The 25472-nt window shown below is 43.7% G+C and overlaps 1 protein-coding gene across 1 annotated transcript in view; it reads left to right on the plus strand.

The window, feature by feature from the left end:
* Positions 1 to 25472, plus strand: part of COL22A1 (collagen type XXII alpha 1 chain) — a 665084-nt gene that overhangs the window by 535492 nt on the left and 104120 nt on the right. Inside the window, exons 51-52 of the mRNA XM_089654647.1 lie at positions 1972 to 2025; positions 7592 to 7645. Of these exons, the coding sequence (XP_089510773.1) occupies positions 1972 to 2025; positions 7592 to 7645 (108 nt within the window). The remainder of the gene's footprint in view (positions 1 to 1971; positions 2026 to 7591; positions 7646 to 25472) is intronic.

The following is a 25472-nucleotide window of genomic DNA, read 5'->3' on the forward strand; positions in this document are numbered from 1 at the left end:
GATGTAAAGTGGGGGTTGCTGGGGATCCTCATAAAAGGAAGAGGGCTTTGGGGACCCTAATGTAAGGGGGTGTCTCTGGGGATCCTGATGTAAGGAAGAGGGCTCTGGGGACACCGATGTGCCCCTGGGGACTTTGATTTTTGGAGGGGGCTCTGAGGACCCTGATGTAAAGTGGTGGTGAGTCTGTTAATTCTGATGTAAGACTGGGGCTCTGGGGACCCTGATATAAAGGGGTTATCTCTGGGGACCCCAATGTAAGGAGGGGGAGCTCTGGGGACCCTGATGTAAGGAGAAGGAGCTCTGGGGGATCCTGATATATGGAGCTGGAGCTCTGGGGACCCTGATGTAAACTGGGGGTGATTCTGGGGATCCTGATGTAAAGAGGGGGTGTCTTTGGGGGACCCATATATAAAGTGGGGTGACTCTTGGGATCCTGATGTAAGAAGGAGAAACCCTGGAGACCCTAATGTAAGATTGATGTCTAAATTAGTGTTGGCCCAGGGTGGCAAATCACCCACTGTCCCACAGCACATTCTTCCTCTATCCTTTCTTCTCTTTATCCAAAACAGAATAAAAGATTTGGGCTGGACTTGGGCTTGAAAGAAAACATTTTTTAAGCTTTCAAATGTAAGTTGTGCTTGTGAGTCAGTAGACCTTGATCTTCTGATTCATACTTACATTTGCTACTAAGTGTTGTTCTTGTTTGGGGTTAGGTCCCACCCATCACCAAAGACCTGTCCAGAGAGGGTTCTTACTGGCCAGTGAGGTGCCCTAACTGGATGAGGAGGATGGTGAGTGGACAGGACTTAACCCAATGTGGAGAAGGCCTAGCCCCATGTGGACATGGTTTAGCCCTGTGTGGATGGAGCTTAGGCCTGTATGGGTAGGACTTAGTCCCATGTGAGCAGTACTTAGTCTCATGTGGAAAGGCTTAGCCCCATGTGGGCTGGACTTATCCACATGTAGGCAGGGCTTAGCCATTTGTGGGCAGGACTTAGCCTCATGTGTAACTGCTTATGGGCAGGGGTTAGCCTTGTGTGGGAAAGGCTTAGGCCCATGTGGGCAAAACTTATCCCCATGTAGGTAAGGTATAACCCCATGTGGGCAGAACTTATCCCCATATGGGGAGGGTTTAGCTTTGTGTGGCGAAGGCTTAGTCCCATATGCACAGTAGCCTCGTGGAAGGGCTTAGCCCCACATAGACAGGGTTTAGCCTTGTGTGGGAAAGGCTTTGCCTCATGTGGGTAGGACTTATCCCTATGTGGGAAGGGCTTAAGTTCATGTGGGGAAGGCTTAGTTCCATGTAGGAAGGACGTACTGTCATATGGAAGGGCTTAGCCTTGTGTAGGTAAGGCTTAGCCCCATGTGGGCAGGGTGTAGCCTCATGTGGAAAGGCATAGCCCCAAGTGGACAGGGTTTAATCCAGAAGACAGGAAGTCACCTTTTACTTTTAGGAACTTCAAGTTAACAAACATCGTATGCATTATTGTTTTGATGAAAAAACTTTGTGAATGCACCAAACTCAGTTGTCCAGCGTCCAATCTAAGTGGTGAAATGTTTTAGGTTAAGCAATAAACCTCTTTTTTTCTAAAAAAACAAAAAAACATATTTTCTAAATTTATACAAATGACTCCAATTATAAAATAAATTTAAAGCTCGATCATTTTTAGACTGCTTGAATGTATGCTTCTTAAGATTGGTAATTGCATTGGTCTGGGGGTCATATCACAAAAAAAAATGCAATTACAAGATTCCCTTTGAAACTGGTTGTTTGATGGTATTGAAGTTTGCTAAAATAAGTGCTGAGCAGCCTTTTCCAGATAATGAAGAGATAACTGCACAAATGCACACTTTTTGTATTTATTTTCTTGATTATGTTCAGGATTTGTAGTTCATTTTTGGTGAGGAATTGTTCTATGGCATATACTACACTAAATAAACTACAGATTATTTTTCCACCTTTGTTTTCAGGGCAAAGAGGGCCCTGCTGGACCCCAGGGACCTCCTGGACTACCTGGACTATCGGTAGGTGTAAGAATATTTGCTATATCTGATCTTTAGGGCAGTCCTAGGCATAAAAAACTTGATTTCTACATACTTCATTATTGTTCTGTTGCATCCTATGTTAGATATCCTATACGTTCCTGTAGATAACCTATAACCTCTTATTGGGCCCAGGGCTGTTCTTACATGAGGCTAGTAGAGGCAGCACTCATTGAAGAAACTGTAGGACCCCAGACTCATTGCTACTGAGCAGGGGCAGACTGACAACGCATGGGGCCCCCGGGCAATAGGGGATCATGGGGCCCCTGTGTCCTTGCCCAAACTCAAAAAAGCCTACGAAAAAGGTACCAGGGGCATCTCATGGTGCCCCCTACTGACCCCAGGCCCTTGGTCAGTCCGCCCCTGCTACTGAGTAAGGCTGGGCCTGGTAAAACCACAGGCTCAGTGTTACTGTGTCTGTGCGACCATTTTTTCCACGGAAAAAGGGGAGCTTGATAGGTGTGTGTATGAAAAAACATCCACCCTCGGCTTCTGAATGGGACTCATGTATAAATTATCTGGCTGTAGAACATTTTTCTCTCCTTGAAACGAATTGGCTTTTGCCTTTCTTTTTGATAAAATGGTCTATAGAACACGAGTAGATGCTAAAATGGAAAAGACTACTCTTCCTTTGGACGCCTCATATTTAAAGCAATCAGAGATGGAGCAAAGCCCAGTTAAACTCTCTGTATATATTACTGCATTGCAATCAGGCCTAATATGCAGTTATAGAATATTATGTTCCTTTAGGTTTTTTATGTTCCTAAATATTATAGCAAAAATTAACTTTTCCTTTGCTGGCAGCACCTTGGAGAGCTGGACTGATGCTCTCACACATAAGTGAAGGCCAGGTTCTCCAGAGGATACAACATGCCCCAATCAAGCACACTGCCCCAATCAAGACTTCTCTAGGTTCCTGAGCAGTGCATAGGGGAAAATGTCAAACTGCTGGAAAACTCTGCTGCTTGTGTGTGAGAGCAGTGGTCTGACTCTTCGAGGTGCTGTGACAACAGGGTATTTTATTCCTTAGTGAAACACTTAGAAAAAATAAAATAAAACCTAAAAGAACATTATATTATTACAGGATTATATACAGGATTTATATAGTGCCAACAGTTTGCTCAGCACTTTACAATATAACGGGAGACAATACAGCAACGATACAGTTCAATACAAGAGGGTTAGGAGGGCCCTGATCCTGGGAGCTTGCAATCTAAGAGGGAGGATCTGGTGGTACAAAAGGTAACAACTGTGGGGGATGGACTGGTAGGAGGAATAGAAGATTCCAATACACGGGCGGACTGACTACTCATGGGGGATCATGGGGCCCCTGTGTCCTTGCCCAAACTCAAAAAAGCCTATGAAAAAGGTACCAGGGGCATCTCATGGGGCCCCCTACTGACCCCGGGCCCTCGGGCAGTGCCCGAGTTTCCAAATGGTCAGTCCGCCTCTATTTTAGCTGAAGGCAGGATTAGCTGAAGGCAGGATAGGCTTCCCTGAAGAGATAGGTTTTCAGATATCGCCTAAAAGTGGGCAGAGTAGACGATAGTCTGATAGCTTGGGGTAGAGTGTTCCAGTGGATGGGGGAGGCTCTGGAGAAGTCCCAGAGATGCGAATGGGAGGAGGAGACAAGGGAGCTAGAGAGCAGGAGGTCATGGGAGGAGCGGAGAGGTATGATTGCTGTTTATGCAGCTTGACTGCATTACAGTAATAAGCACAGAAGGTTCAGTTGCACTTTGAGGCAGAAAGGGGTCCTAGGCAAGGTAGCATCTATGCCCCTCCTTCTCCTCCTCAATCCTTTGATTGACATTGAGAAGGACTGCAATAGGCATAGAGAAGCCCCATTTTTATTCTCTGTATTGGTATGACCCCATCAGACACCAGCACAATAGAGAACCATAGACAAATTGGACTTTTAAGGTGTCCTCATGCATGTTAAGACATCCATTGCCATGACATATTTTTACTTTTATTTATGTTGAGCTAAAGGGATAATCTTTAGATCCATAAAATACAAAACATCATGCTCACAAATGGCCCATACAATATCGTGGGACAATATATAAAATTATTATTTCACAGTTTGCCAACTTTGCCCATTCAACATATTACTCATTTTATATATTTTACAGAGGATTATTTGTCTTGCATATTTGTAGGGTCTGGGTGGAGGGGGACAGCGGAAATGTTCATGGTGCATTTTATGGGTTTGAGGATTCCACTTATTCGGGTTCTGTGAAACAATCAGGAAGACTTAGACACTATCCCATGCAAGTAAAAAAAAAAAAAACAAGTATCATTCATCCTGGTTAGGGGGTCAATGAAGACTACAGCCAATCCCTTCCACCTCCCCACCACCAAGGAGAGGCCTGGGATTCAATACAGAGACCTCAAGATCAGGGTAAGTGAAACACAAATGATGCAGCGCTACTACCATAAAAATTCTTCAAACATAAATGAATAAGTGAAACAGTGCAAAATTAGTGACACAAATAACATAAACACACAATATTTAATAGTGCCAAAAAACTGATAAATAATCACATGTGACAAGTGTCAATACGAGGTCCTAAAAGGACCAAATAACATAAACGGTGCCCCAAGTAATCCAATGGGATCCAATAGTGCTCCAAATCAAACAAGTAAGTCACAACAGGACTCAATGTGCTAAAAAAAACTCCCACCGGAACTAAAAATCAGTTCCCACCATATAACACAAAACACACGTGCATCCCAATAAACGCATGAACTAAGAACTGATCATGCAAACAAACATGAATAAATATATAAAGTCCCGTGAGGTGTAAAACACCTGACAATATACAAAAAAACATATATAAAGTCCACAGCAATTCTTGAAGAAGAAAAAAAAAAAAAGTGCTGATAAATGTGCAGAGATATCCAAAAATGGCTGAATTGCCCGCTCACCTCCCTCTTGCGACCCGCACAGGTTCAAAAGGCCTTCTGATCTGAGGGATCAAGTGGCTGCAGCCACCTTATGTGCCTGAAGAGGAGATCTGCTGCCCTGTGAGCCTGTGCTGGAATCTGTACATGAGGGGAGGTCAGTGTGGAGAGCTGTGGAGGATTACCTACTATTAAGGGTCCATGTGTTAGTGATCCTGAAGGCCTTTTGACCCTGTGCGGGTCGCAAGAGGGAGGTGAGCGGGCAATTCAGCCATTTTTGGATATCTCTGCACATTTATCAGCACTTTTTTTTTTTTTTCTCCTTCTTCAAGAATTGCTGTGGACTTCATATATGTTTTTTTGTATATTGTCAGGTGTTTTACACCTCACGGGACTGCAGTCCACAGCAATTCTTGAAGAAGATTAAGAAATTAAAAAAAAAGTGATGATAAATGTGCAGAGATATCCAAAAATGGCTGAATTGCCAGCTCACCTTCCTCTTGCGACCCGCACAGGGTCAAAAGGCCTTCAGGATCACTAACACATGGACCCTTAATAGTAGGTAATTCTCCACAGCTCTCCACACTGACCTCCCCTCATGTACAGATTCCAGCACAGACTCACATGGCAGCAGATCTCCTCTTCAGGCACATAAGGTGGCTGCAGCCACTTGATCCCTCAGATCAGAAGGCCTTTTGACCCTGTGTGGGTCGCAAGAGGGAGGTGAGCGGGCAACTCAGCCATTTTTGGATATCTCTGCACATTTATCAGCACTTTTTTTTTTCTTCTTCTTCTTCTTCAAGAATTGCTGTGGACTCTATATATGTTTTTTTGTATATTGTCAGGTGTTTTACACCTCACGGGACTTTATATATTTATTCATGTTTGTTTGCATGATCAGTTCTTAGTTCATGCGTTTATTGGGATGCACGTGTGTTTTGTGTTATATGGTGGGAACTGATTTTTAGTTCTGATGGGAGTTTTTTTAGCACATTGAGTCCTGTTGTGACTTACTTGTTTGATTTGGAGCACTATTGGATCCCATTGGATTACTTGGGGCACCGTTTATGTTATTTGGTCCTTTTAGGACCTCGTATTGGCACTTGTCACATGTGATTTTTTATGAGTTTTTTGGCACTATTTAATATTGTGTGTTTATGGTTTTTGTGTCACTAATTTTGCACTGTTTCACTTATTCATTTATGTGTGAAGAATTTTTATGGTAGTAGCGCTGCATCATTTGTGTTTCATTTATATTTTTTGTCTATGGGTATATGACTGTATGTAGCAGCTTTACCTTTGTTGGTAGGTATTCGTTTTTAGGTAGGAGCGCAGGAGTTTGTCACATTGATAAAATCAGGGTAAGACTATGCGTCATTTGGGGTGATGTACTGAGGCCTGTCTCTCCATTGAACTGAGCTGTCTCAGACTGATGAGACTGCTCAGTCCCTGTCAGGCTCCACCCAACGGGATCTCTAGTGGTCCACAGCACGGGGTTTCCCAGGACGCGGAGTCTAAGTCCCAGTCTGCCTTTTCACCAGGGTCTGATGGTGGGGATGGACTTGGTGCAAGACTGGAACCAGGTCGCGCCCCTGGGCACCCCCGGCGGTGGCAGAGGGGTCCCGCTGAGGGTATGTGCCCGGGATGAGCCTGCTGTGAAGGGGATGACAGGTCCGATCCGAGCGGATGGATGGGATGACAGATCCCGATCCGAGCGGGATGGATGGGTGATAACTAGGAGTGAGCGAGGTCAGACTAGCCGGGTCAGTATCGTGCGGGCAGCGTGGTACAGGGGGAGTAAGTGGAGAATGGTCGGGGTCACAAGCCAGGTTCAGCAGGTAGCGGGCAGCGCGGTACCGAGGGTCAGGCAGAAGGATGGTCAGGGACGAGCCGGGGTCAGAGCAGGAGAGGGTCAGCATAAGTCAGAACAGGCAGAGTTTGGCAACAAGGAAGCGTATTTACAGGAACAAGACCTTGCGGCACCTTGGAGATGCACAGGGCAGCTTTAAATAGAGCGCCCTGTTCTCCCATTGGTACGGCCGCGATCGCTACTGCGCATGCGCGGCCGCCGCCGCGATCGCCGAGGACTCTGCGCTCGCCAGCTGGGACAGATCGGCAGTCTGCGCATGCGCGCACACCGCCGAGGACCCGGGATCCCTGACAGTCCCAGTTGGCAAGCTGCAGAATAAATATTTTATCTACTGTCTCCTGATATTTTATGGGCTATTCTTGGCCAGGATGTTATTTTATGCATCTAAGGGTCAATCTTTTAGCTCAATATAAATAAATGTAAAAATATTTTAATAGGAATGGATGTCTTTTATGCATTGAAAAAGTTCTATTTCTTTATGGTTCTGTATTGTATGAATCATGGTGGATGTTGGCACCATGATTAGGCAACCCCAAAAACTAATACTTAGATTCATCAGACACCAATACCTCCTCCTACCTGCCTATCCTCCTACTTGCCTACCAGTACATCCTCTCTTGTTAGGTGACAGGCAGGTGCCTGGAATTCAGCTTTAATGATTAGTTTGAGATAAATATTATATTAGTACCTCAAATAAAAGTGTTTTCATTAATAATTAGGGTATTTTCTCTTTGTGTTTTCCCATCATTTGAGAAGTTTTCTACTGTCTTCCAGGGCATCATTGGAAAGGACGGAAAGGACGGCAAGCCAGGCTCGCCTGGGGAAGCAGTATGTCATTTTTATTAAGTAATAGCACTATGGCAGTTGTATTAACAAACACTTGGTCTGATTTATGGCTGAAGTCACTGTGTCATTGTGTATAGTTTTCCCTGTTTGATGTCAGTCCAGTATACGCTTTGTTCTTCTGTTGCATGGAAAATAGTTAAGCATGATTTACTGATATATATATGGGTGTCCCCATTAGAAGATCTCACTTTCGTTTTTGATCCAGGAGGATTAATAAAATGTCAGCCTTTCTCTTTCTGTCTCCATATTTATAGTTAATAAGGCTCTTTCCTACCCCCCCAAAAGAAAAAAAACATACAGTATGTATATATATATATATATATATATATATATATATATATATATATATATATATATATATACTATATTGCCAAAAGTATTGGGCCAGCACTCAAATCAAATCATTGGATTCAGGTGTGCCAATCACCTCCATGGCTACAAGTGTATAAAATCAAGCATCTAGACATGCAGACTGCTTCTACAAACATTTGTGAAAGAATGGGTCGCTCTCTGGAGCTCAGTGACTCCAAGCGTGGTCCCGTGATAGGTTGTCACCTGTGCAATAAGTCCATCCGTGACATTCCCTTGTTACTAAATATTCCACGCTCAACTGTTAGTGGAATTATAACAAAGTGGAAGCAACTGGGAACAACAGCAACTCAGCCACCAAGTGGTAGGCCACGTAACATGACAGAGTGGGGTCAGCGCATGCTGAAGAGCACAATGAGCAGAAGTCGTCAACTGTCTGCAGAGTCAATAGCTAAAGACCTCCAAACTTCATGTGGCCTTCAGATTAGTACAACAACAGTGCATAGAGAGCTTCATGGAATGGGTTTCCATAGCCGAGCAGCTGCATCCAAGCCTTACATCAGCAAGTGCAATGCAAAGCGTCGGATGCCGTGGTGTAAAGCACGCCGCCACTGGACTCTAGAGCAAAGGAAACGTGTTCTCTGGAGTGACCAATCACGCTTCACTGTCTGCCAATTCTTGGATGTGTCTGGGTTTGGCGGTTGCCAGGAGAACGGTACTTGCCTGACTGCATTGTGTCAAATGTAAAGTTTGGTGGAGGGGGGATTATGGTGTGGGGATGTTTTTCAGGGGTTGGGCTTGGCCCCCTAGTTCCAGTGAAGGGAACTCTTAAGGCGTCAGCATACCAGGACATTTTGGACAATTTCATGCTCCCAACTTTGTGGGAAGAGTTTGGGGATGGCCCCTTGCTGTTCCAACATGACTGCGCACCAGTACACAAAGCAAGGTCCATAAAGACATGGATGAGCGAGTTTGGGGTGGAGAAACTTGACTGGCCTGCACAGAGTCCTGACCTCAACCCCATAGAACACCTTTGGGATGAATTAGAGTGGAGACTGCGAGCCAGGCCTCCTCATCCGACATCAGTGCCTGGCATCACAAATGTGCATCTGGAAGAATGGTCAAACCTTCCCATAGACACCCTCCTAAACCTTGTGGACGGCCTTCCCAGAAGAGTTGAAGCTGTTATAGCTGCAAAGGGCGGGGCCAACTCAATATTGAACCCTACGGACTAAGACTGGGAGGCCATTAAAGTTCACGTGCGTGGAAAGGCAGGTGGCCCAATACTTTGGGCAATATAGTGTGCATAAATATATATATATATATATATATATATATATATATATATACTGTATAATTATTTTTTTATTTTGGAGGGGGGTAGGAAAGAGCCTTGGTAACTATAAATATGGACACAGAATGAGAAAGACTGACCTTTTATTATCCTTACTGGATCAGAAATGAAAGCGAGATCTTTTAATGGGGACACCTGTTTCAGTGACAACTGTCTAAGGAGGGATATCCCCCACATTGGACAGATGATCTGCCATTTCCTTTTGTATCTCTGGGACAGGAAGGGAAATAAATTCTGCCTAACTGACAAAAAGCTAACAGGGAGTTTATCCTTTTTATCCTACTTTGAAAGCTTCTATGCAGTGGCTACCATTTTTCAGTACAAGCCAGCCAAAATTGAAAACAGAAACTGGATTGAGCACAGAAGGGCTCCAACTGTTGAACAGGGACTGGCCAAATTTTGATCCATCAATGGCCTTTTCTGCTTAACAAAAGTTGATCTAATGATCGACTTCTGTCAAACAGGAATTTTGGAAATCTTTTATTTGATCAGGGCTTCAGTCAATTTGCTGCAGCGCTGATTGTATTCTGACAGTGGGAGAATCTCTACTGTCAGAATACAATAGCTTGAGACTATGAATAAACACAGGAGAGGGTTCCAGTTGGATACTAGGAGTAACCACGTGAGGAGATCCCCAGGTAGAGTTTAAGTGGACTGAAATCAGTAGGGGTCTCCAGCTACAGTCTAGGAGAGAGCACGCATTGAGGACTAGGAGTGTGTACAGGAGGGGTATCTAGCTAGAGACTAAAACTGACAGCAATAGGATTTTCCAGATGGAGTCTAGGAATGAGCACAGGAGATGGCTTCAGTTGGAAACTACGACTGAGCCCAAGAATGGTCTTCAGATTGAGACTGTTAGGCTAGGTTCAGATCTGTGCGGGTGGTGCCGCTGCTGGACCCACACAAATACCGGCAGCCACAACCACTTACACAGAGAAATGCAGGACCCACCTGTGGGTGCCATTACTCCTAATGGCATGCTGCCCACACTGGAAATCTCAACCATACTGGGAACCTGGGTTCCCGTGCGGGCTGTGATTTCAAAAATAGTGTGGGGATTTCTTTCCTGTGTGTCTTGGGGCACAGAAGCGTATTCAAATGAATGGGCTCTCATACCCACGCAAATCACGGACCGCACGGCCGCACAGGTGGGAACCTAGGCTCATGGCTGAAATATAACCTTCCTTATTCCGTTGGTGATAAATATAATAAGTGAATGCCACCTTTCATCTATAGCAGAATCTAGCTAATCTTGCTGCAGCTATTATGCCCCGTACACATGATAAGAATGTTGGACAAAGGATCATCCTTTTTCTTTTTTTTTTGAATGTTAGTCTCCATATTGAAAATGAAGAACGTATTAAACTTATGGAAATTCTCATACAAAAGAAAGGAATTTTGAAAGTGATGGAATGTATGGTATTGTATTTGTATTGTATTTTCGGTGACTACTGTACTGATTAAATGAAAATCGTACGATCTGGTATGATACGAGAACATTTTTCGCAAATCCGTGTATTGTTGCATGAATCGTCGTGATCGGCTCTCGAAAGCTGTGTAATAACAATCAGATTATTGGATGATTGGTCCTCATATGAAGATTTTTGTACAATTTTCATATCATGTATATGCCTTTACCATGAAATTACAGTGCCTTGAAAAAGTATTCATACCCCTTGAAATTTTCTAAATTTTGTCATGTTACAACCAAAAACGTAAATTTATTTTATTGGGATTTTATGTGATAGACCAAGATAAAGTGGCACATAATTGTGAAGTGGAAGGAAAATGATAAATGGTTTTCAAAAAATGTTACAAATAAATATGTGAAAAGTGTGGCGGCATTTGTATTCAGCCCTCCGGAGTCAATACTTTGTAGAAGTATTGGGGCAGCACAGTGGACAAATGGTTAGCAGTACTAGGCTGAGAGCTGCTCTCCAAGACTTAGACTGGGAGGGAAAATTGGAATCAATGAACACAACACAGAAATGGGAGTTCTTCAAAAAGACTGTATGTGAACACACTGCAAAATATATTCCCATGGGCAACAAATTTAAAAGGCTAAAAATCAAGCCTATGTGGCTTACGGCCAAAGTTAAAAAAGCTTTAAATAAGAAAAGAGCTTTTATTAAATATAAAAATGAAGGAACGCTATCATCGTTTAAACATTACAAACAATATAACAGAATATGCAAAAAGGAAATAAAAATTTAAAATGAATGACAGATTGCAAAAGATAGCAGGACCAACCGAAAAAAAATTCTTCAAATATATTAATAGTGAAAAGGTTCAGTCCGAGCATGTAGGCCCTTTACATAATAATCTAGAGGGGGTGACTGGGGACAAAGAGAAGGCAAATTTATTAAATACCTTCTTCAGCTTTGTGTATACAAAGGGGCATGGGGGAGCTCTTGTCCATAATGGGCGTGGTACTGACACAGTTCCAGATGGTCCACATTGGCTCACAATTGATATGATCCAGAAATATTTAGACAGAATAAAGTTGAATAAAGCACCTGGACCGGATAGCATACACCCACAGGTCCTTAAAGAATTGAGCTCTGTCATTTCAAAGCCATTGTTTCAAATTTTTAGGGACTCTTTAATGACTGGCATAGTACCACTGGATTGGCATAAGGCCAATGTGGTGCCAATATTTAAAGAGTCAAAATCTTTACCAAGTAATTATAGACCTGTTAGTCTAACTTCTATAGTTGGGAAGATACGGAGAGTTTAATAAAAGACCACAGAGAGTTCTTGCTGGAAAAAAATATTTTAAGCAACAGACAGCATGGATTCATGAAAGACAGAAGTTGTCAAATCTGATTTCTTTTTATGAGGAGGTGAGCAAAACCTTGGACAGAGGGGTGGCGGTGGACGTGGTATACTTGGATAGAGGGGTTGCGGCAGACGTGGTATACTTGGACAGAGGGGTGGCGGTGGACGTGGTATACTTGGACAGAGGGGTGGCTGTGGACGTGGTATACTTGGACAGAGGGGTGGCAGTGGACGTGGTATACTTGGACAGAGGGGTGGCTGTGGACGTGGTATACTTGGATAGAGGGGGTGGCGGTGGACGTGGTATACTTGGATTTTGCTAAAGCTTTTGACACAGTTCCCCTCACATGGCTAATGTGTAAGGTAAAGTCTACAGGCTTGGAAAAAATCTGCATGTAAATGAATAGAAAAGATCATATTCAGAGAGTAGTGGTTAATGATTCATACTCTGAATGGTCTAGGGGTGTCAGTGGTGTACCCCAAGGTTCAGTGTTGGGACCCTTACTTTTTAATATATATATAAACAATATAGGGTCTGGGATTATAAATCCCATTTCAGTCTTTGCAGATGACACCAAGCTGTGCCGGGGAATAATGTCCTTACAGGATGTCTTCAACTTACAAGCCGACCTCAATGCTCTGTGTAATTGGGCAACTATGTGGCAAATGAGGTTTAATGTTGATAAATGTAAGATTCTGCACTTGGGGGCCAATAATATGCATGCATCATACATACTAGGGGGGGTACAACTGGGGGGGTCAATGGTGGAGAAGGATCTGGGGGTTCTGGTAGATCACAAACTTAATAATGGCATGCAATGCCAAGCTGCGGGTTCTAAAGCGAGCAAAATCCTCTCTTGTATTAAAAAAGGTATAAACTCCAGAGAGAGAGATATAATTTCCCCCGGTACAAATCATTAGTAAGACTTCAATTGGAATATGCAGTTTAGTTTTGGGCACTAATTCACAGAAAGAACATTGGGGAACTGGAGAAAGTACAGAGAAGGGCAACCAAACTGATAAGAGGCATGGAGGAGCTCAGCTATGAGGAAATATTAGAGGAACTGAATTTATGCTCTCTTGAGAACAGGAGATTAAGGGGGGATATGATCTCCATGTATAATACATAAGGGGGGATATGATCTCCATGTATAATACATAAGGGGGGGGATATGATCTCCATGTATAATACATAAGGGGGGATATGATTTCCATGTATAATACATAAGGGGGGGGTATGATCTCCATGTATAATACATAAGGGGGGGGATATGATCTCCATGTATAATACATAAGGGGGGGATATGATTTCCATGTATAATACATAAGGGGGGGGGGTATGATCTCCATGTATAATACATAAGGGGGGATATGATCACCATGTATAATACATAAGGGGGGATATGATCTCCATGTATAATACATAAGGGGGGATATGATCACCATGTATAATACATAAGGGGGGATATGATCTCCATGTATAATACATAAGGGGGGATATGATCTCCATGTATAATACATAAGGGGGGGATATGATCTCCATGTATAATACATACGGGGGATATGATCTCCATGTATAATACATAAGGGGGGATATGATCACCATGTATAATACATAAGGGGGGGATATGATCGCCATGTATAATACATAATGGGGGATATGATCACCATGTATAATACATAAGAGGGGATATGATCTCCATGTATAATACATAAGGGGGGATATGATCTCCATGTATAATACATAAGGGGGGATATGATCACCATGTATAAAACATAATGGAGGATATGATCTCCATGTATAATACATAAGGGGGGATATGATCTCCATGTATAATACATAAGAGGGATATGATCTCCATGTATAATACATAAGGGGGGATATGATCTCCATGTATAATACATAAGGGGGGATATGATCTCCATCTATAATACATAAGAGGGATATGATCTCCATGTATAATACATAAGGGGGGATATGATCACCATGTATAAAACATAATGGAGGATATGATCTCCATGTATAATACATAAGGGGGGATATGATCTCCATGTATAATACATAAGGGGGGATATGATCTCCATGTATAATACATAAGGGGGGATATGATCTCCATGTATAATACATAAGGGGGGATATGATCTCCAAGTATAATACATAAGGGGGGATATGATCTCCATGTATAATACATAAGGGGGATATGATCTCCAAGTATAATACATAAGGGGGGATATGATCTCCATGTATAATACATAAGAGGGGATATGATCTCCATGTATAATACATAAGGGGGATATGATCTCCATGTATAATACATAAGGGGGGTTATGATCTCCATGTATAATACATAAGGGGGGATATGATCACCATGTATAATACATAAGGGGGGATATGATCTCCATGTATAATACATAAGGGGGGGATATGATCACCATGTATAATACATAAGGGGGATATGATCTCCATGTATAATACATAAGGGGGGATATTATCTCCATGTATAATACATAAGGGGGGGATATGATCTCCACGTATAATACATAAGGGGGGATATGATCTCCACGTATAATACATAAGGGGGGATATGATCACCATGTATAATACATAAGGGGGGATATGATCTCCATGTATAATACATAAGGGGGGATATGATCACCATGTATAATACATAAGGGGGGATATGATCTCCATGTATAATACATAAGGGGGGATATGATCTCCATGTATAATACATAAGGGGGGGATATGATCTCCACGTATAATACATAAGGGGGGATATGATCACCACGTATAATACATAAGGGGGGATATGATCACCATGTATAATACATAAGGGGGGATATGATCACCATGTATAATACATAAGGGGGGATATGATCTCCATGTATAATACATAAGGGGGGATATGATCTCCATGTATAATACATAAGGGGGGATATGATCTCCATGTATAAATACATCAGTGGTTCATATAGTGAACTCGGTGTAGAGTTATTCCCCCTGAGGTCATCACAGAGGACAAGGGGACACTCTTTACGTCTGGAGGAAAATAAATTTAATCTTTTTTTTTAATGGTTGAACTGGATGGACTTTTTTCTTTTTTCAGCCAAACTAACTATGTAACTAGGGTCGTTGGTTTGAATCCCAACCACAGCACCACCTGCCTGGAGCTTGCATGTTCTCCCTGTGCCTGCGTGGGTTTCCTCTGTGTACTCCAGTTTCCTCCCACACTCCAAAGACATGCTGGTAGGTTAATTGGATCCTAGCATGTATGAATGTGAGTTAGGGACCTTAGATTGTACAGCCCTTGAGGGTTAGGGACTGATGTGAATGTACAATATATATATATATATATATATATACATATATATCACTGCATAAATTGACAGCGCTATATAAGTACATGAAATAAATAAATAGTACCACCTTTCACTGCAATTACAGCTACAAGTCTTTTTGGGGATGTCTCTACCAGTTTTGCAGATCTAGAGAGGGACATTTTTGCCCAATCTTCTTTGCAAAATAGCTCAAGCTCTGTCAGATTGGATAGAGAGCGTCTGTGAAAAGCAATTTTCATTTCTTGCCACAGATTCTCAGTTGGATTTAGGTTTGGACTTTGACTAGGCCATTCTATCACATGAATATGCTTTGAAGTTGCAGTGAAGTTACAGTGCCTTGTGTCCAGTGAAGTGACAGTGTCTTGAAGTATTCAAACTCCTTGACATTTTTTTACCATTGGGGAGGAATGGTTATAGAAAAAGAAAGTTACACATAGAGTAAAAGCAATAATGGAGTTACAATACACAGGTGTCCTTATGGTCCATTGTCCAAGCCCATAGATAGAGATGAGAGCGGAGTCTTGATTTATATACAGTTTATGATGTCACCCCTTCACCACCCCTTCCTGGTAGAGACACACCCTTTAGAGTTTTCAAATATTTTAGGACCCTGCCATCACTACCATTATCATCCAACGGATGGAGTTACTGGACTACTACCAAATCTTAAGATACTGGTCATCTTTAGGACACCAGCTGGCATTTATGATATTTATGATGGTTCCAGTTCCATTCCCACCCCTTTGAAGTGGCTTCCTCCAGGAATGATAAGGCACGTCCCACAGAGACATCTGTCACAAAGTATTTACCATATCACTGTATTCAGAGATTACATCTTTACTGTTACCGGGTTGCCTGAGAATAAACCTCTTTAAATAAAATTCCAGGTCTGGGTGACTAACCGAATGGCAGTTGCCTTTATGACCCTTGCTCTGAAATTCCAGTTAGCATCCAATCAGTGCAACTTACAGAGCCATATGTCAAAGGTTCACTATTAATAATGTCTGTCATCAATTATGTCTATGAAGATAAAAATCATTGTAGGCCCATATTTCCATTTCAAGACTAGGAGTGAGGATAGAAGGGGGCTACAGATGGAGACTAGGAATAAAGGAAGGAGGGGGCTCTAGATGGGGCCTAGGATTGAACATAGGTAGGTGTTTAAGTTGAAGCCTACTAATAAGAACAGAAGAGTGGTCCAGCTAATCTTCACCTAGAGAATATGATTAAGCACAGGAGGGGGCTTCAGATTTAGACTAGCAGTGGGTACAGGAAAGGTCTAGGTCCAGATGAAGATTAGGAGTGAGTAGAGGAGGGGGCTCCATATAGAGGCTATAGGGGAGATTTACTAAAACTGGAGAATGCAAAATCTGGTGCAGCTCGCTCTGCATGAAAACCAATCAGCTTCCAGGTTTTATTGTCAAAAATTAATTGAAAAAGTCGAAGTTACAAGCTGCTTGGCTGCACCAGATTTTTAACTCTCCCGATTTACTAAATCTCCCCGTATGATATAACAATCTGAGTCTCTAGTTGGAAACTAGGCATAAGACCAGTAGCAGTCTCTAGCTGGAATCTAGGAGTGAGTGCAGGAAGGGGCTTCAGTTGGAGACTAGAAGCGAGAGCAAGAAGGGTCTCAATTTGGAGAATAGCAGTGATTGCAGGAGTAGTAAGAACTGGGGGGTCTCCAGCTAGAGACTGAGAATGAGGACAGGATAGAGCACCAGATGTAGACTAGAAATGAGCATAGGTGGGTCCTTCAGTTGGAGGCTAGCAATGAGAACAGAAGAGGACTCCAGCTGCAGTCTTGAGATGAGCATGAGCAGAAGCTCCAGATGGAAGACATAAGGAGTTGCAGAAGACCTGGAGGCTTTAGAAGGGGGGGGGGTCTTCAGATTAGGAGATTAGGATTAAGCACAGCAGGGGTCTCCAGACATAAACTAGCAGTAAACACAGGAGAAATTTCAGTTGGAGACTAGGAATGAGAACAGAAGGAGGACACCAATTGGAAGTTCAATTATTTAAACTGAAACCCTAAATGCTATCAAGGACCTGAAGCTCCGTAAATGCCCTGATCCAGATGGCTTCTCCACCACTTACTACAAGATCTTTGCTCACTTTCTCTCCACAGTCTTAACTAATGCCTTCAATGCAATCCTGTCCGGCCAGTCTTTCAGCCCTGACACAGTGTCTGCTAATATTGCCATGATCCCGAAGCTCAGTTCAGATGATTCTGCATGGTCCAATTACAGACCCAGTTCCCTCCTCAATATCAATATTAAACTGCTCACGAAAATCCTCTCCACCCATCTTAACCCATTTATAGGCTCTCTTGTCCACAATGACAAGGTAGGCTTTATACCCACACACCAGGCGGGCGACAATGTTAGACGTGCAGTCCTCCTTTCCCATTTAGCATGTTCTCGCAAAATATCCACTTGCTTCTTGTCCTTAGACATTAGAAAAGCTTTTGACATGGTCTCGTGGTCCTATCTTGACTGTATCGTCACTGGGGCTTTGGATCTAATTTTTTGGCATGGATTTCCTCTTTATATTGCGCACCATCGGCTAGAGTCGGATACCTGGGGCATAAATCAGCAACGTTTCCAATGCTATGTGGCACCCGTCAAGTTTGCCTTTGGCCCTCCTGATAAGATCCAATCTGGATATACGAGGACTTGAACTAGGAGGTTCCCACCACAAGCTTTGCCTCTTTGCGGACAACATGTTCCTCTTTCTCACCTCTCCATTGACCTCCGCTCCAACTCTTCTTCGGCTCCTCCAGGATTTTGGCAATATTTCCAGCCTTCACGTTAACCCCCAGAAGTCGACTGCGCTCAATATCTCTCTACCTCCCATGGACTTGGCGCATCTGCAACAGGTTTTACCTTTCTCTTGGTCTCAGCACTCCGTTCCCTTTTTAGGCATTAAACTAATTCCTAGCCCATCGGACCTTTATACAGCCAACTATTTACCAATGTTGGCCCACCTTACTGGTATTATGACCAAATGGTCCTCCTTACCATTGGCCTGGATGGGCAGGGTCACTGTTGTGAAAATGTCAATTCTCCCCAAAATATTGTATTTGTTTAGAGTGCTACCTATTCCCATACCTGCACACTTTCTCCGTATCCTACAACGACGAGTGTACGCATATATCTGGGGCTCCACCCATCCTCGTGTACCTTGCGCTACCATACACAAATCTAAGCTCATGGGTGGCCTTGGTCTCCCGGATTTTACTAAGTATAACCAAGCGGCGCATCTTGCACAATTGCCCAAATATCACGCGACTCATGAAATCCCCAATGGGTCATTCTTGAATCGATTGATTGCGACCCCCTCTCAGTTGCCAATCTTCTATGGCTTCGCCCACCAGATTGCCATCCGCTCTGTAACCCTATAACATCCCATTATATATCACTCTGGGACAGACTAAAATCCTGTTATTCCCTTCAGTCGCCGCATGGTCTTCACCATGATCCTTCAAACACTGGTCCTCGGCTAATCTACTTCGGACTCACCATTTTATAACCAATAGAGGCTTCAAATCCTTCCCTTCTCTCCGTGAGTCGCACTCTATACCGGCCTCGGAAATATTTAGGTATCTTCAGTTACAGCATTTTTATGCTTCATTCCCGCTCGTTCAATGTCTCTCTTTGAACGATCTTGTGATAGAGATCCACATAGACGGGGCCTTATTTCTGATATCTATAATCTTATCTCTACTTCTGAGATCTCGCCCAACCCTACTTATGTCACTGGGCAGGAGAAAGACCTAGGACTCCAGCTGAGCCCTACAGACTGGGATCACATTTGGTCTGCTACCAAATCCTCCTCACAGAACGTGGTGGATTCGGAGACTAATTACAAAGTTTGACTAGATGGTATCTGGTCCCGGCGAGGATTGCTAAATATACCCCAATTACTCTTCTGAATGCTTTCGGGGTTGTGCGATGGTAGGGACTTACTTCCATGTTTGATGGTCCTGCCCGGTTGCCCAAACCTTTTGGGCCAAAGTTTTCCAAATGTTATCCAAGCTCTTTTTAAAATCAATATCGCCAGACCCAACTGTTGCACTCTTAAACTTGCGCCCCACCTCCATCTCTAAATCCCAATTTAAACTGCTCCTGCAAATCACTACCGCAGCTAAACAGATTATGGCCAAATCGTGGAAGTCACCGGCTCTATGTACGCTAGCAGTTCAAAGCAAGGTTACACAAGCAATGATTCACACCAAAGTTGAGGCCACTATTTTAGATTCGGTTCCTAAGTTTCTATCGATCTGGACCCCATGGGTGGAACGTTTCCTCCCACCAAACTTTGATGACTCGTTGCTCCTTCCCTGACGTCCTCTTATCCTGCATCGAGATAGTCCTAAGAGCCCCAATTTTCTATTCTCTTTTGGAAGTCACACGCTCTCTCTCCTCCACTCTCACTTTTAGTCTCTTCTAATTCTTCTCCCCCTTTTTTTTTTCCTTTTTCCTTCTTTTTTCTTTTTCTTCTTCCAGCTCACTTTTGCCCCCCTCCTCCTGCCTCATACGGAACCCCCAAGTGGTCATTGGGAACAGTGCTCCCTCTCAGTTGTACACTTAGATCCTATCTTCCCTTGTACCACAGTGTCCCTTTATGTTTTTATATGGTTCCTCGTAACAAGATTTTCATGCAATATTCCTTCTTCCCTGTAGGACAGCATGTTTTTCTGTATTCATTTATGCCTGTATATGTTCATGGACTGTCCTACGCTTGTTTCTTTTCATGTTTCTGAAATAAATAAGGGTTTGAACATGGAGAACAGAAGGAGGCTCCAACTGCAGATTACAAGCTGAAGCTCCAGATGGAGCCTAAAAGGGAGCTCAGGAGGGGTCCTAAGTTAGAGACAAGGAGTAAGTACAGGAGGGGTTTCTAGCTGTGAACAGGGAATGAGCACAGAAGGGACCTCTAGCTAGAGACTAGAAGCGAGCACAGGAGGGGTCTTAAGTTAGAGCAAGGAGTAATTATAAGAGGGGTCTCTAGCTGTGAACAAGGAATTAGCACAGAAGGGACCTCTAGCTGGAGACTAGAAGCGAGCACAGGAGGGGTCCTAAGTTAGAGCAAGGAGTAAGTATAAGAGGAGTCTCTAGCTGTGAACAAGGAATGAACACAGAAGGGACCTCTAGCTGGAGACTAGAAGCGAGCACAGGAGGGGTCCTAAGTTAGAGCAAGGAGTAAGTACAAGAGGGGTCTCTAGCTGTGAACAAGGAATGAGCACAGAAGAAACCTCTAGCTGGAGACTAGAAGCGAGCGCAGGAGGGGTCTTAAGTTAGAGAAAAGGAATAAGTACAGGAGGGGTCTCTAGCTGCGAACAGGGAATGAGCACAGAAGGGACCTCTTGCTGGAGACTAGAAGTGAGCACAGGAGGGGTCCTAAGTTAGAGCAAGGAGTAAGTACAAGAGGGGTCTCTAGCTGTGAACAAGGAATGAGCACAGAAGGGACCTCTAGCTGGAGACTAGAAGTGAGCACAGGAGGGGTCTTAAGTTAGAGACAAGGAATAAGTAAAGGAGAGGTCTCTATCTGTGAACAGGGAATGAGCACAGAAGGGACCTCTAGCTGGAGACTAGAAGTGAGCTCAGGAGGGGTCTTAAGTTAGAGAAAAGGAATAAGTACAGGAGGGGTCTCTAGCTGTGAACAGGGAATGAGCACAGAAGGGACCTCTAGCTAGAGACTAGAAGTGAGCTCAGGAGGGGGCTCAAGTTAAAGAGAAGTTAGCAAAAGAGAAGTCTACAGCTTGAAACTAGGAGTAAAAGCCATAGGGGTCTCCTGCGGGGGACCAGAAGTGAGGACATGAGGTCTCCAGCACCATGTTTCCTACAGATAAACTACAGCATTATAATACCAAACTGCAGCTAATAGATTTGAAGATCTATAGGGCATTAATGTGGATTGCTATGCTTGCCATATATATAGCCACTCGATGGCACACCTACTGAACACAGCCAGCGTATCTCTATAAACATTACAGACAGGTAAAGAGTATGATAAGAAGTGAAGATAAATTCTTACTGATAGTTTCCCTTTAAGGCCCCATGTACATAGGACACTTCTGAATGATGGAAACTGACTGCTGGAAAACGTAGATTAAAAAACACCTGTTTAGCCGCGTTTGCATACCGCGTTTATGAGTGTTTGCGTTTAGAAGCGTTTTTTTAAGATAACTTTAGGAGACCTTCCAAAATGCCAAGAAAGCCCTGAATAACAGTAAAACATTAATTATTTTAGACATTTTGAGAGAAGTAGAGAGGGCAGAAGCAGAGAGAGCAGTATTTGTTGAGATTAGCCCTTTTTTTTTTTTTTTTGTGGTGTTTGGATGTGTTCCGGCTCATTTCTGTGCAGAAATTATTGCAGCTGCGTCTAACATTTTGTGTTTTCATGCAAAACCTCAAAGTATGATGTTCCGGGTCCATTTGAGTTCCAGGAAAACGCTTTGCATTAATTTTTCATAATGAAAAATGGCTCTAGAAATCATCTGGAAATGGAAGAGTTAAAAAAAAATTAAAACGCCTATAAACGCGGTTAGCCGCGTTTACAAGCGTTTTGCAATTGAAACACTGATAAAATCTACTCCTGAATGCAAGTTTTCTGCGTTCAAAAAAACGACTGTAAACGCAACTGCCTGTAAACGAAGATGTGTACATGGACACATAGGAGAACATTAGGGAGAGTTCAGAGGCTGCTGAAAAAAAACGCTGAACAGCTCCTAAACATGCGTTTATCAACTGCAGTGTACATGAGGCCTTAGTGAACAATCGTCCTGAAAATAATAATGGACAGACTCCCTTTAACCACCTCCCGTCCAGCCCATGTATATAAACAGCCGGACGGTGGCAGTCCAGGGACTAGTTGCCGTTCATAAACGGCACCCGCCATTATGGACTGTGCGCGCTCCCTGGGAGTGCGCAGCACCGCGATCCGGTGCCCACTGTGTCCTCCGGACCTCTGTGTGAGGTCCCGATCATGTGATCACTGATTGGCCAATCAGTGATCACATGAAGAGTAGTAAGCAAGATGTCACTTCTGACATAAATAATAATATAAAAAAAAATAAAAATGGAAAAAAAAAATAAAAAAATCATAATTTTTGATTATAAACTAATTTGGGTTTTTTTTTTTACTGAAAAGATAAAAAAATAATTGGCCAATCAGTGTTCTGACATCAATGCTTACTATGTGTGAAATCTGTGAATGATCACAGAGGTCACATGGTACAAGACTATTCACTACAGCCTTGTACCATGTGACAAGCTGTGACCAATCACAGCTCACACAGTAGTTCTTAATGGCTGCAAGAATGCAGCCAGAGAGAAGGAGAAATGATTGCTTTTACAGCCTTTATGGGTGTAAAAGCAATCTGTGTAAAAAAAAAATAAAAATCTTTATCACCCCCCACAAGTAGTACAGTGTCACCATGGTGACACTGTACTGCTAGGACGACAGTATGTAGAAAAAAAAAACATAAACAATAATATAAAAAAAAAAAAATGTAAAAAAAATAATAAAAAAATCATAATTTTTGATTATAAACTAATTTGGGTTTTTTTTTTGCTGAAAAGATAATAAAATAATTGGCCAATCAGTGTTCACATGAATAGGTGTAAGCAAGATGTCACTTCTGACATCATTGCTTACTACATGTGAAATCTGTGAATGATCACAGAGGTCACATGGTACAAGGCTAGCCACAACAACCGAGTACCATGTGAAAAGCTGTGACCAATCACAGCTCTCACAGTGTGTCTCAATGGCTTCAAGAATGCAGCCAGAGAGGAGAAATTATTGCTTTTACAGCCTTTATGGGTGTAAAAGCAATCAGTGTAAAAAAAAAGAAAAAGAAAAAAATCTTCATCACCCCCCACAAGTAGTACAGTGTCACCATGGTCACACTGTACTGCTAGGGTGACAGTATGTAGAAAAAACCCCATAAATAATAATATAAAATAAAAATGTAAAACATTTTTAAAAGATCATAATTTTTGGTTATTAACTAATTTGGGTTATTTTTCTTTACTGAAAAGATAACCAAATAATTGGCCAATCAGTGTTCACATGAATACCGATCGTCATACGGGACCTCTGTGTGAGGTTCCGATCATGTGATCACTGATTGGCCAATCAGTGATCACATGCAGAGTAGTAAGCAAGATGTCACTTCTGACATCATTGCTTACTACATGTGAAATCTGTGAATGATCACAGAGGTCACATGGTACAAGGCTATTCACAACAGTCGAGTACCATGTGACAGCATCCTTCCACTGTCATGTCCTGACCTAGCCACTAACACGTACAACGACTCACTATCAGCTACCCTAGACTCTCTGGCACCCCTAACCACACGCAACATCAAACCCAGACCGCTCCAACCATGGCAGAACGACCACACTAAATGCCTCAAACGTCGCAGCCGTGCGCTGGAGAGACTATGGCGCAAAACCAGGTCCCCTCATGCATTCTCCCTCTACAAATCTGCCTTCCTCACCTACACCTCCTCCCTCCACGCCGCCAAGCAGGCCTACTTTGTTAACCTGATTAACACCCTCTCCACCTGCCCTCGCCGACTCTTCTCCACCTTCAACTCCCTGCTCTCTCCCCCCCCTCCTCCACTTAGTACCTCACTCACCGCCCACGAAATTGCCACTCATCTCCACAACAAGATTGACGCAATCCGCAAGGACATAGTCAACTTGCAATCTACCTCCCCATCTAGCCTCCCCCCTTCCATCACCCCCTCATCTCTCCCCTCCTCTGACCTCGCAACGGCACTGCCCCCCATCACACCCAAGGCCCTGCCTACCGTAACCCCCCCATCACTGCACTCCTTCAGCCCTACTACCACTGAGGAAGTCAGCAGAGTCTTCTCAGAAGCCCGCCTCACTACCTGCCCCCTGGACCCTATCCCCTCCCAACTCCTCCGGTCACCCCCCTCTTCCCTCATCCGCTCCCTTACCCACATCTTTAATCTCTCCCTCTCTACTGGCGTCTTCCCCTCCCCCCTAAAACATGCGCACATCACCCCCATACTCAAAAAGCCCTCCCTGGACCCCACTGACCTCAACAACCTCAGACCAATTTCCCTGCTGCCACTCACTTCCAAGCTCCTTGAGCGCTTGGTCTTCAATCGCCTAAGCGCCCACCTGACTGACAGCAACCTCCTTGACCCACTACAGTCCGGCTTCCGTCCCCTACACTCCACTGAAACTGCCCTCCTCAAAATCACCAACGATCTACTAACCGCCAAAGCCAAAGGCGACTACTCTGTCCTCCTCCTCCTAGACCTCTCCGCGGCCTTTGACACAGTCGACCACCCCCTCCTCCTTAATAAACTACTCTCCCTTGGCATCAGAGACACCGCTCTCTCCTGGTTCTCGTCCTATCTATCCCAACGCTCCTTCAGCGTTTCCTACAACGGTGCCACCTCCTCCTCACTCCCCCTCTCTGTTGGGGTCCCCCAGGGCTCTGTCCTTGGACCCCTTCTCCTCCCCATCTACACCTCCTCCCTTGGCAAACTCATACACTCCCACGGCTTCAACTACCACCTCTATGCCGATGATACTCAAATCTACCTATCCACCCCTCACCTCACCCCCACATTCTCCGCCCGCATCACTCACCTCCTAAACGACATCTCTGACTGGATGTCGCTCCATTTCCTCAAACTCAACCTCTCCAAAACCGAGCTTCTCATCTTCCCCCCAGCCCGCGCCCCCCCCCCCATCCTTTCCATCACTACCAACAACACCACCATCAATCCCGCCCAGCAAGCCAGGGTCCTTGGCGTCATTCTGGACTCAAACCTTTCCTTTCAACCTCATATCAAATCTCTCACAAACACATGCAGGCTCCACCTCCGGAACATCTCCAAGATACGCTCCTTCCTTACCCTAGACACCACTAAACTACTAGTACACTCCCTGATTATCTCACGCCTTGACTACTGCAACTCCCTCCTCATCGGCCTACCCCAGTGCAGGCTCTCCCCGCTTCAGACCATCCTGA

Source organism: Staurois parvus, unplaced genomic scaffold, assembly GCF_062004578.1.
Source record: "Staurois parvus isolate SC_StPar_1 unplaced genomic scaffold, SC_StPar_1.0 ptg000783l, whole genome shotgun sequence".
In the NCBI taxonomy this organism is placed as follows: Eukaryota; Metazoa; Chordata; class Amphibia; order Anura; family Ranidae; genus Staurois; species Staurois parvus.